The sequence below is a fragment of the Hylaeus volcanicus genome, chromosome 7 (assembly GCF_026283585.1).
Source record: "Hylaeus volcanicus isolate JK05 chromosome 7, UHH_iyHylVolc1.0_haploid, whole genome shotgun sequence".
Taxonomy (NCBI): Eukaryota; Metazoa; Arthropoda; class Insecta; order Hymenoptera; family Colletidae; genus Hylaeus; species Hylaeus volcanicus.
In genome coordinates, this window is record NC_071982.1 from 20,340,757 (window position 1) to 20,353,486 (window position 12,730).

General features: G+C 32.1%; 2 protein-coding genes across 3 annotated transcripts; one reads left to right on the top strand and one right to left on the bottom strand.

Moving 5' to 3' along the window:
- The first annotated feature begins 27 nt into the window (after positions 1–27).
- Positions 28–7,820, top strand: LOC128880327 (beta-mannosidase). Its single transcript, XM_054130288.1, has 15 exons — positions 28–246; positions 339–454; positions 562–1,203; positions 1,859–2,830; positions 2,926–3,217; positions 4,455–4,484; positions 4,568–4,714; positions 4,795–4,943; positions 5,001–5,206; positions 5,274–5,532; positions 5,619–6,345; positions 6,412–6,840; positions 6,917–7,128; positions 7,206–7,424; positions 7,504–7,820. The coding sequence occupies exons 1-15, from the start codon at positions 162–164 to the stop codon at positions 7,753–7,755; spliced, it is 4,737 nt and encodes a 1,578-aa protein (XP_053986263.1). The 5' UTR covers positions 28–161; the 3' UTR covers positions 7,756–7,820.
- Positions 7,821–8,080: 260 nt separating this feature from the next.
- Positions 8,081–12,009, bottom strand: LOC128880321 (transmembrane protein 245). Of its 2 annotated transcripts, XM_054130275.1 has the most exons (9): positions 11,311–12,009; positions 10,267–11,235; positions 10,023–10,187; positions 9,745–9,943; positions 9,475–9,659; positions 9,301–9,401; positions 9,199–9,216; positions 8,818–9,120; positions 8,081–8,733 (listed from the first exon to the last, which is right to left on the bottom strand). In XM_054130275.1, the coding sequence occupies exons 1-9, from the start codon at positions 11,824–11,826 to the stop codon at positions 8,550–8,552; spliced, it is 2,640 nt and encodes an 879-aa protein (XP_053986250.1). In that variant the 5' UTR covers positions 11,827–12,009; the 3' UTR covers positions 8,081–8,549. The 2 variants fall into 2 exon arrangements, with proteins under 2 accessions (XP_053986250.1, XP_053986251.1); XM_054130276.1 differs by lacking the exon at positions 9,199–9,216 and having other exon boundaries at positions 11,311–12,007.
- Between the last annotated feature and the right edge of the window lie 721 nt (positions 12,010–12,730).

Consider the following 12,730-nt stretch of genomic DNA (forward strand, 5'->3'; position numbering starts at 1 on the left):
ACAGGAATACATACATGCCATTAATATAGCAATTAAACAGCGAGGTGGAAAACTTTGATACGGCGAACATATACAAACTTTAAGGTTAAACTGCAATTTGTCGAATACAAGACATTTTATTGACATTTACTATTTTGAACGTGTACAATTTCGAAAAGAACATGTCAGACAGTATGGAACGAGATAAACATGAATTATTAGCAGCTAAGGCAGAAGAAACAGAAGAAATGAAGCGGGAGCTTCAAGGTAATTATTGAATACATTGGACATACTTCTTGTTTTACAAGACTATCTTCATCTTCTTGATCAATTCCTTAAAAAAACTGTTTATCTTTTAGATATGAAAATGTACGAGTCATGGTATACGTACGAATACATGAAACAGATCTTAGGCTTTATTAACGAGTCAAAGGATATGGCAAATGTGACCAACAATGAAAAATATTCGCAGAAGGTAAATTTATTGTTAATTATTGACTAGACAGCTTTAAAAGACAAGTCAATCATTCTGTAAGCATTCTTCTGATTTTACCTGAACTTACACGGTTCTATTATTTTCAGAACTCATTACAATCTTCAAATGATTGCAACTCAGAAACAATGTCTAAGAAAAATGCAGCACAAGAATTGGAGATACAGGAACATAATGATACATCATCTGGATCAATACACTTGTACAAATCTAATCATGCATCACCTATATTCGATGGAATATCCACTCACAGCTGTAGCAGTCCAGAACCTGCAGCTACAAGAGCTGAAGCAAAAAACTCTACATACAGGATGAAAAATTTGGATAATGAAGACATGCTAGATAAACTGCATGATAATCCAAATACGAGAGACAGTTATTTGAACAGATACATTTCACTGAAATTAAAAAACACTTCCCAAGATCTTCATAGTACGCATAACGCGGAAACGAAAGTGGAAGTACACTCGGAACGCGAACAAAAGTTGGAACGGTGGCAAATTAACCCGCTCGATGCGTATGCCATGGAAAACGATGTGCCTTTGCAAGAACCAGAAAGACCTTTAGTGCAAGATCGCATGCCGTTTAGATTATGCAGAGAGGCGCAAACGTCTAAGAACGTCGAGAAACTTATGTCTGCAATAAACATTCACTTGAAACAAACAGCAGAATTGTGGCATAGTTCGCATCGGACTGCCGACTCTAAGTTTCAGTGGGGGTCACCCATTCAGGTGGGTACCTCTGTACAATCCGCTTCTTACAAATCGTGTCGCTAATGGATTAAAAAAAAAATAATCTGCTCTTCACATTCGTATATAAAATGTGCACAATGCGACATTGTGTCATGGAAAATTAATGTTAAATTGTATTCACATGCAGTAATCGTGTTTTTCTTTTATGTAACAAAATTGCATTCGAACTATATTCATCTTCGATATAAAAAAATGTTCGTTATTTTTTTTCGTCAATTAAAAATATGTACCCATTTATCGATATAACATTTCTTTTGCATAAATAATATATAACATTGTTTTTTACAATTAACAAATACGACATTAATGGATGCTTTATAAATCGTTTAATTTGGCAAAGTTTTTTCTATGAGTATGAATTTAGTCGAAAATAAAACATTTCGAGAAAAATAAGATCAATGATTTATACATATATAAAAATAATTGAGCCTCGTTATCTGTGTCTCCTACAAAAGTGTAAAGATTGCATTTATACGAATATGTATACATAAGTGTTTATATAGGAACAGTAATTAAAACTGTAAGCCACGAACAATTTTTTAATAAATCGTATTTCTGTAAAAAAAAGGGGAGAGTAGTTGTCCATTTCATTCTATCTGATATAATTCTAATCCTTCTTTCAACGTTTCTATAGGTGGGAGTTGCTAAAGGTAGTTCGGACAAAAAAGCATTAACGAACATTAAGACTGAAGAGAATCAAATGGAATGTACAAACAAATGTAACACTGAACGACCTAATAAACGTAAATCTACCGTGGCCCTTTCGTCTTCTAATACAGCGCATTCCAGCAGCGACGAAGATGAAAAAATATTTAAAAAAAAAAAAACCCAACCTTCTCAAGAGACTAGCAGAGTATTACGTCCACACAAAGGAACATGCGCTGTTACGAACGATAAACATGAACATTCGGATGATACTGACAATATTAGCAAAGATTTTGATAATATGGAAATCGTAAATTCACAAGTAGAACAAAGAGAGGAATGCTTGTCCCCTGAATTACTTTCTTTATACACACAAACGATTACACCTTTAAATACTAAAAAATATATTAATAATAAGAAACAACATAGCGTTAATACACCAGTCAAACATATAGCAGAACACGACACCAACGTGGAACAATGTCCTATGGATATGATGCCTAATGAAAAATGCGATATTCTCACGGACGAAGAACTTCTTGCAGAATTGGAGAAAGATACAGCTGATGCTGGTATCAAAGTAACGCCTAAAAATATCGAAATTAAACCGCTACCGATGAAAGGCTTTTCGCGTAGGCTTCGACACGAATGCATGGTTTTGGAGAAACTTCAAATTGAAAAACAAAAGAAAATTGAAATTGAAAGGGAAGAGCTTCAAAAGAAAGAGATCGAGGAGAAAAAGAAAAGAGAAGAGTTTTATAGAAAGCAAATAGAAGAGAGCCACCAGAGGGAAAAGCAACTGGAAGAAATAGAAAAATCCAGAAAGGTGAAAAGTAAGAAATGGAGTAGTCTGATGCGTATGAGGTTACGGGAAAAAGAATGTAAAGACAACTCACGTGGTTTACGCGAACAGAACGAGAACAAGGTGTTTGAGATTATGGAGGAGAACAACCTGTTTCAGGTAATAAATTTTTCTGGATTTGTCTTATATGCATGTATTTTAACAATTGCTCTGGAAAGATTCTATATATTTTCAACATCGTTCCTTCCTTATAGGATAACTGTACTTCAAAAGGTAATTCAACGAAGAATATAAATTGTCCTATCTGTAATCAGTCTTTTCCGAGCGATAAAATAGAAATACATGCCGCTGAATGCGAACAATACATAACCGATAGCGAGGACGAAAATAATGCTAATCTATTCGAAAGTAAAGTAATGTCAAAAAATATTAACCATGAAGTTCTCGAACGTGGTGGTTCCTTAATCTATAGTACAACCAATCGCGCACATTACGAGGAACATGTTAACAATTGTCAACAAATGCAACATGGTGAATCGTCACCTGGTAAGAACTTTTATATCGCGGAAAAAAAAAGAAAAATTGGAATTTTAATCGAAAGTATTACAATCTTTACTGACGTATTAACAGTAACATCTTTTTCAGAATACACGAGTACTGAGATCTAAAGTATTCTGAATTCACCTGTCCGTTGTTATCGACCAATTAGTGAACAAATTGATTCGAATATTGATTACAGGAGACAGTTTCCGTCAAATAGTAGAACACAATCCAGTAAAGAGAGGAAACATTAGTAATGTTTCTATTTTGGCAGCTGTATACATATGTATACATATATGTATACATATGTCGATAACGGAAATATTGGTTACACGGTACTATTCAGCTGCACTGAAAGGATAAAGATGTACAATAAACGTGAATTTTTAATTTTTCATACTAATTGAATACGTTAAAAATGTCAATTATAGTTGCTCACTTAATATTCTTTTACATTTATTGTGACATTCCGCGTATCGTAAGCGTTCGTGTTATATGTTATATGTATAGTTCTGTTACAAAAATATGTATTATTTTACAATAAACTTGAACTAATTTAGCTAATTTTAATCAAACTATATGTTATCGATATAAAATTTATTAAAAAATCGAATAGAAATTCGACTGATTTTACAAACCATAACATACGTTTGTAGAAAAAAAAACGTATATCTGTACCAAGCATTTAATTTCGTTTACAAATTTAAAATTTTTACTGTATAATAAAATGTATTTTTATACAAATAGACGTTCATGTTTATGAATAAAGTACTATATTTATGTCCCTTCTTTTATTTTCCTACATTACGTAAAATGTTTATAATTACGAACTATAACAATTCGCTGTTATTTAGATTATATTGTTATTCGTTTCAGACTGCCACGAGAGATACTGAACTTAAAATAAATCTGATAACAAGATAAAAAAGATATTTAATATAGCACGGATTTTGTATCATGTTATATTAACTCTGATTCACTGATATAAAAACGTTGCAAACATTACTGTTGCATAAGCATAAAATTATGCGTTATTAAAACATCAATTGTATAATCTTGGGACCAGCACTATGACAGTTTTTCAGTTTTCATTAGTTGTGCATTTAATTAATTTTGTTTCATGCATAACCTTAGATGGACAATGGACAGGTATTTCAAAACAATCTAAGCTAAACTTTTATAAATTTTCCATTGTTCAATAACAGTGTTATTAATGTACATTTATCGTGACTTTCTGTTTTAGGTAAAATTACAACTGATAAGCCTGAACATGGTAAGATCTTACATAGACAACATCTTCCCATAATTATTAATGTAGAATTTAATGATTTTTAACAATGATATATATATATGCAGAAATTACATTTCCTGCAACGGTACCAGGAGGAATTTATACAGATTTGACCAGAGCAAATATCATACCAGATAATTTTATTGGAAGTAATGATGTGAACCACCGGTGGATTGGTAATCAATCGGTTACCTATAATAATAAATTTTATGGTAATTAAGCACATTTTTATCATACTATTTAATGCAACTTTTATATTTCAAGAGGAATCTTAAAGTGAATTGTTTTACAGTAAATAATACTTTGCTAAGTGCTCCTAAAGTGATGCTGATTTTTCATGGCTTAGATACATTTGCCACAATATATTTAAATGCTCAAGAAATCGCGAAAACATCAAATATGTTTTTACGATACACGTTCGATGTTACAAAGCAGTTGAAGGTAAGCAACCAATCTTATCCTAAACATCAGAAAAATAATCATGTATCAATTTTTCAGACAGGGGAAAATTTATTAACAGTTGCCTTTACTTCTGCTGTTAAAGAAGCTGCTAATTTATACAATAAACAGGCATTGAAATATATTGTTCCTCCAGTATGTGTTCCAGGCACTTACAATGGAGAATGTCATGTTAATCACATAAGAAAAATGCAAGCAAGTTTCTCATGGGATTGGGGTCCAGCTTTTCCTTCTATGGGCATTTGGTATTTCGATATTTTTTCAACAAATTCATTTTACCATTTAATATATACTAATGGCAATATATTTTAGGAAAAGTGTAGAATTAGTTCCAGTAAACGATCTCTTTATCACGGATATTTCGACAGACATTTTTAAAGAAAAAAATTTTTGGAATGTCACACTAACAGTGTTTCTTAATACTACAGTACAAAAATATGACGACTCTATACCATGCTACCTTTCCTCTATTCTCTTTGTTAACGAAGAAATAACTGTTAGCAATGTTAGCAGTTTTGTTTTAATGGGAAACAGTAAATATGTAAGATCTGTCAGCCTAAAAGTACCCGTGGTAAGTCAAAATATCCTTTATATAATTAAATATATAATATATATATGCTTAACAGAGAAAAAATTATTCATAGTCTTGTGCTATAGGAACTTGTACATAAATGGTGGCCAAATGGTTATGGGAATCAAACTCTTTATTCCCTGACTGTAACTGTAGCTACACCTAATACTGTCAAACAAACAAAAATACGCGTTGGTTTTAGAACAGTAGAGCTCGTCCAAAATCCTCTTGAAAAGGGACTGAGCTTCTATTTTCAAATAAATGGAATTCCTATATTTGCAAAGGGTAGCAACTTTATCCCAAGTAGCATTTTTCCTGAACTGAGCGCTGAGGTAGATACAGTTAAACGTTTATTAATGTCAGTTAAAGAAGCAAACATGAATATGATTAGGGTTTGGGGTGGTGGATTGTACGAATCTGAGTTATTTTATAACATGGCTGATGAGTACGGAATTATGATTTGGCAAGATTTTATGTTCGCATGCGGAATGTATCCTACTACAGATACGTTTCTCGATTCGGTTAAAGAGGAAGTCATACAAAACGTACAGAGACTAAAACATCATGCTAGTATCGTCCTTTGGGCTGGGAACAACGAGAACGAAGCAGCTTTATATGGGAATTGGTATGGGACAGGCACTGGACAAATATACAAAAATGATTATGTTAAACTTTATGTAGATTTGATAAAAAAATTAGTGGAGCAATTGGACTCTACTCGCCCGTTTGTAGTATCTAGCCCTAGCAATGGATTATATACAGAGGAGTATAACTATACTGGGGAAGATCCATATTCGAAGTTGTATGGAGATGGTAAAATACATTTCTTTGAACCAAATATTAAAATAATATCTACGATGTAATAGAATATTATTTTAGTTCATTACTACAACTATCTCAGTAATGGATGGGACATGCACCAATATCCTCGCGCAAGATTTTCGTCCGAATATGGCTTTCAATCATTACCATCAATTTACACTATATTGCCAATCACAGAAACAGAGGTTGATTTGAATATAGATAGCGATTTCATAAAACATCGTCAACATTTGACATTAGGGAATACGTATCTAAAGTTTCTTATTTCAAAGAACTTAAGACTACCTGAAACTCAGAACAGTACGAGAGATTTTATTAATTTTATATATTTGAGCCAAATCAATCAAGCCGTTTCGGTGAAATTGCAAACAGAATTTTATCGACAATCGAAATCCTCGTTGAATGAAATAGGAGAAGGAATGACAATGGGTGCTTTATATTGGCAATTGAACGATGTTTGGCAAGCTCCTTCGTGGTCTTCTATAGGTAAACGGAAATACAAAATAATTATTATTATTTCGAAATATATTTCGATATTAAAAATCATGTTATTTTTTTTCAGACTTTGATGGACGATGGAAAATGCTTCATTACTACGCTAAAGATTTTTTTGCGCCCATTATAGTCACATATTATGTTAGAGGGACCAACCTTGCAATTTATGTTGTTTCTGATAAATTGTATCCAGTATTAAATACTTGTTTGGAAGTAAATCTTTATACGTGGAATAGTATGATACCCGTACAATCTCATGTTCACTGCAATATAACTGTGGTAAGTATATAACAATCATTGTATACATATCAAAAAGGAAAAATATTTGTATGTAATCTGTTTATCGCTTTCTTCAGGAAGCAAATGCGGTAACTAAAATTCATGATAATATGCTTGATTTATGGATCCTGAATTCCCAATCACTCAACGAATGCAAGTCTAGCACAACTACAAAAACCAATTGTATTACAATGCTTATTTTGAAAGACAAAGCTGGATCTCAGATAGCACCAACAAATTATATATATCCAACCACTCTATTAAAAACTATTGTCTTGCCAGTAGCAACTATCTCTGTGAGTATACATTGAACTTTGCAAAAATAAACAAAGATCTTTATATCGTTTATATTCCATATCAAATATTTATTTTCAGGTAAAAATGAACGATAAACACTTACCCGGAATGTACTCCAATTATCCAGATATTGAATTCGTATTAACGACAGACAATATAGCGCTTTTTGTATGGTTGGAATGTGAAAATATTTGTGGTCGATTTTCAGAAAATGGTTTCCATATGTTTGACAGAAAAAAACGCGTAGTCTTTCATGCATGCGAAGCGATAACACCCAAAATGTTCAGATCGAAACTAAACATTACTACACTCTCGGATATTTATAATTAAATTTTATGGATTCCTTCGTGGAAAATATTTTTCGTGATGCAAATAAAGTTCAAATCCGATAAGAATGATCAGTATAATCATGATTGTGGCAATTATCGATAACATTAAATTTGTCATGTTGCTTGATTGAAAATAAATTTTCATTAAATTTATTAATCGTTCTTTAGTTACATTAAAAATTTTCTTAGAAATAAGGTACAATATTAATAATACTGAAGTTAGTAATGTCACATAAAATATAAAACAAAATAGTACATCTACGTACGCATATATGTATATGTGAATGAATTAGTAAAAACTAGAATGAATAACAAAACTACACTGAACGTATAACAAAAAAATATATTTACTTTTTTCTATTCCATTTTTCTACAACTACCGTTTCATATATCATAGAAGATTTGTGTATGGCGTCAGTATAGTAATTTTCTTATAATATTAATAAGCGTAAATTGAGATTCCTTATTACATATCATAGCTTTTAAAATCACATAGTTAGTAAGACATCTTTGTGTAAATCTTTGTTAAAAAAATGAATTATAAAAGCGTTATATAATCTTGAAACTAGAAGCGATATAATTCGAAGTTAATTTTTCGAAGACTAGATAAGGACGATAATCCTTCGAGATTATGTTACTCTTTCAAAGAGAAGCGTATAAGAAGCTTATTACTGTTCAAATATTCCATATAAATTTTAAACTTTTGATCAATTTTAAAATGTTATCACAACTATTACTTCTAAGATCTCCGCTGCAAAGATTCTACTTTTGTTCTATATATCAATTTCATCTAGTTTAACGTTTAATTCCGGAGTACGTGGGTACAACTTCTTCTGAAGGCGAATGAAGGTAACGTCGACTTAAATTAATTGCTACCATAATGCAGCATAGTAATAAAGGCCCAAAAATAGCACCTTCTACTCCTAAGCAGAATATTCCACCCGCTATTGAAAGGCCTGTGAGATATGGATGCCCACCTCTAAAACGAGAAACATTTCATAATCTTAATAATAAAATTAATAATCAGAAATTGTCGTTGATTTAAATTAAATAAGTATTATACCCTTTAATTTCTTTGTAGAATTCCGTTACAACAATGTTGCAAGCAAGAAAATGAAACATGAAAAATAGAATAGCGATCATTGATCCACGCGTAAACCAAAGTTCTAGAGTAGCTGGGATGCAAGCGAAATATGCATCCAAGAATGGCACAGCCCCAAGTATTGTCGCGAAAGTTGACGGCAAATAAACGATCTTTACTTGAAACAAATTATGTATAAACCATGTCCACATGCCAAAAAAGGAAGCAAGTTTAAATGTCGCCACAAATACTCCGATCACTGCTTCCTGTAAGGCCACGGCAAATCTATAAAAAAAATGAAGTAGTAAACTTTTTTGTCATACACATTATGCAATATTATTTGATCCTTATAATTTAACATACCCCTCAACATGAAGAGTGCTTGTCAAGAAAAGAATAAATTTTATACGATATGTTCTAATATAATCTTATTAAACATATTCTTAAAAAGTTTAAAAAATTTACCTATGGCAACTAATAGGACTAAAAACAGTAGTCAACTCAACAGGTTTGTAACTCTTATTGCTAGAACTGAGAAGATAAAACAGCGTCGTAAAAAACACCACCTACAATAACATTTTTATTACGAAAAGTACTTTAAACATTTTTTAAGTAAATGAGCCTTTTACGTTTGTTTACCATGCTAAGAGTGAAATTAAGTACTGCAGATCCACTCATGAGTACAATGTAAAATAATTCCGTAAAAATGGTCAGTATCACAGACATGTTGCCCTTAACTATACTCCAAATAGAATCAAGTACCGACATAAAAGTTCCAATATTTTCTTTTATGAAATTCTGTATACTAGTCATATTGAACAATTCTGTTTAAGAAAAAAAAAAAAAGACATATTAAATAAGTTTTGTTAAAGATGTAATTTAAATTCATTAATTTGCCCGATATCTTACGCAAAGGAGTCTTCCCAAAGCTTTCTGTGAAACTTTCCCATACAGAATAGGCTGTTGCAACATCCACAGCAGTTCCAGCTTGATCTGAATTTTCGTTAGACATCATCCAAGCTTGGTAGAGCATGTCCCAAAGTTCTAAAACTTTTTTCTCCATGTGTTCAGCCTTCACAGGATCTAAATCTTTTACCAAACCTTTGACCTACATCACATATATATTATTCAACTATTTCACAATTACAAAACTATATACTTTCGATCTAAAATTATTTGTATTTTACCCCATCAGAAATAGCACTTCGCCCATACGTGTAAGCATTATCTAGTACACTATTAACGGAATCTTCCCATTGCTCTGGTAGCCAATCAATATCTGGGTTACTCATTAATGAGGAATTTAATATCTCCCCAGTGATTTGGATAAGATGCATACCTTCTGTATAAACCTATCACAAATCGTAAATACATTAAAAAAAAAGTTTTTAATCCTATTCGAAGGAGAGTGACAAATTTTGGTTTATTTACTTGTATCGTTATAAAAATAGATGCACAAGTAGTAAATATAAGCAGGCCAAAGATCACAGCAATTGTTGCCACAGCATCAACAGAAGCTTTCAGCACTTTTGTTAATTTTTCATCGATTATGATTCCAATTTTGAATAAACCTCTAACATTAGCTGGTAGAAGAGCTTGATGTCTCTCTGCACACCACGTCTTTATAACTTGCATAACAATGTTACATTGATTTCCTATCATTTTCCACAATCCAAAATAATTACCAAGTTGTTTGATAATGTATAGAGCTGTAGGAACCATCAATATATATATTATCCATTTGTGTTTCCACAAAATCATCCCAATGCAAGCATAACATGCTCCATACATATATATATCATTATCAACTTTGTCATATTCCGTGTCTACAGATAATTTTAATTCGGTTTTTAATCTTCTTAAAACATAACGATCGCGTAATGTCGTGTGACTACCAGAAGATAAAGTATTTGGAGATCGTAATTTAAAGCGTAGTTGCTGTGAATCAGCATCAAGCGAGATTGATTTTTTATATTCTTTTATATTACATTCAGGAACAGCTTTTGTAGTTTCTTTATCTGAATCATTTATAAAAGAATCTGTATCTTTGTTATCAATACTTCCTACGGATGTTTCACTCTTTAATGGAGCTAATGTATCTTTTTGAACATCTGTGATTATATTATTTGTTAATGCAAAGCATGTTGCTTCCATAAATGTCATGTATCTGCCTTCTAATTCTTGGTTCTCCATTATCATTATTACCTCATAAACAAATCCTATCAGGCACAATGCTTGCAATGTTATAAATACAAGAACTTGATAAGCTCCTAGCATATTAGAAAGGTATAGACTAATTATAAACCAAACAACAAATGATGTATAACGGAAATGAATGGAATTCTGTGGTGTCCAATAAATGTACAAGACAGATAAGTATCCAATAAGTAGAACAGCAATCTGCAAAGACAACAGATATACACATAAGAATGACACATAATTAGAATTAATTTTCATCAAATGAATAACAATTACCGTATATATATTACATGTTGTTATAAAAAATCCAAAAATAGTATTGAAAATTATAAATATTCTCCATATGAGGCAACTTAATATAGATGGTGTGTAATGATATAAACCAAGGACCGACATTCCTAGTAAGAGTGTACCCGCAACATACTTAATATGTCTCCAAAGGAACGATCCCAAACTGTCAGAGACTTTATCCACTATTTGTATAGGTAACAGTGTTAAATTTATAATTAGCGGTGTACGAGATGCCTCTGTTTTCTCGAACCACGACTGTACAACAGTAGTTAATGAATATTTGAAAGGGAATAGAACAGAACCGCATAATAAAGCCCATATCAAGGGTTTTACAAAGGGACTCAATATAATATACAGCCCGTAGCCAGCCGCCGACACCAGACACAAGAGCAGTAATGCCACGGCATTGTAAATGCCTTGCTTTAAAGCTTTTTCGTGACCTGCACTGAAGCCTGACAGCATGTTAAAGAGGTTATCCATCGGCGATCGCGTACTGTCCATCGTGTATACGTAATCAATTTTCTTTTGGCAAGCTTGCTATTCAATTTTGAATTTTCTAGGCACCTCGCGGCCCACTTAGGCAAAGTAAAAATAATTAAAAATGTTACACTTGCTTAACAACGATACACATTGGAAAGTAAATAACAATAAGTTACACACACGGGGTAGGTCCGGGTAGCTCCATGCATGGAGGAAAGATTCTTTCATCCTGCAGTATACAACAAACCAATTAGATTTAGATGATTGATTATCTGTTCTTTGTAATGCACTCTTTTTTTATGTATCAGTGAAAGAACAATATGTACAAATCTTATTACTAAAAATGTAAATCCTCCTACAGTGTAATGTAGGATGTTTCATGAAATATCGTTTATGTAATGTATGGGTAAAAATAAAGAAATATTTAAATAACATTGCTTCTTTATTCTAAAAAACTGTTTATACATAAATACACACAAATTGTTTATACATAAATACACACAAATTGTTTATACATAAATACGCACAAAGTACGTGTATGTACTACATCGTCAGGACATGAATGTTTTCGTTTTAAAAATTTTTTTTGAAAGCATACCGCTGTTAGTAAACACGAAAACGGCACGAAAACCGGTATCGCCATCTAGCGGTCAACACCCCAAAGCTGAACTGCGTGAGTGCAAGAAAGTACGGAATAGTGTGCGACAAGGATAGCGACAACTAGCTGAATATTATCATTAATTTCTTAACTCTCCAAAGATAATTTACGAACTTTTGCAATTGCGGTGTCAAATACAAATCAATATCTACATTCAAGGATTATTTTTGGTACGATTTGGATTGTTATTAAGTAGTTTAAGTTAATATAACATATGTTAACGCTCAGCATGCCGACAAAATGGGTGCTGTAGTCGCTATCCTTGTC

Bases quoted from the DNA above. Each gene is read 5' to 3' on its own strand.
- LOC128880327 (XM_054130288.1), top strand. From the start codon at position 162: ATGTCAGACAGTATGGAACGAGATAAACATGAATTATTAGCAGCTAAG. The intron at 5,207-5,273 runs GTATTTCGATAT...AATATATTTTAG, and splicing joins TTTCCTTCTATGGGCATTTG to GAAAAGTGTAGAATTAGTTC. The intron at 6,346-6,411 runs GTAAAATACATT...ATATTATTTTAG, and splicing joins TTCGAAGTTGTATGGAGATG to TTCATTACTACAACTATCTC.
- LOC128880321 (XM_054130275.1), bottom strand. From the start codon at position 11,826: ATGGACAGTACGCGATCGCCGATGGATAACCTCTTTAACATGCTGTCA. The intron at 9,402-9,474 runs GTAAACAAACGT...ATGTTATTGTAG, and splicing joins TTAATTTCACTCTTAGCATG to GTGGTGTTTTTTACGACGCT. The intron at 8,734-8,817 runs GTATAATACTTA...TTCTCGTTTTAG, and splicing joins TTCTACAAAGAAATTAAAGG to AGGTGGGCATCCATATCTCA.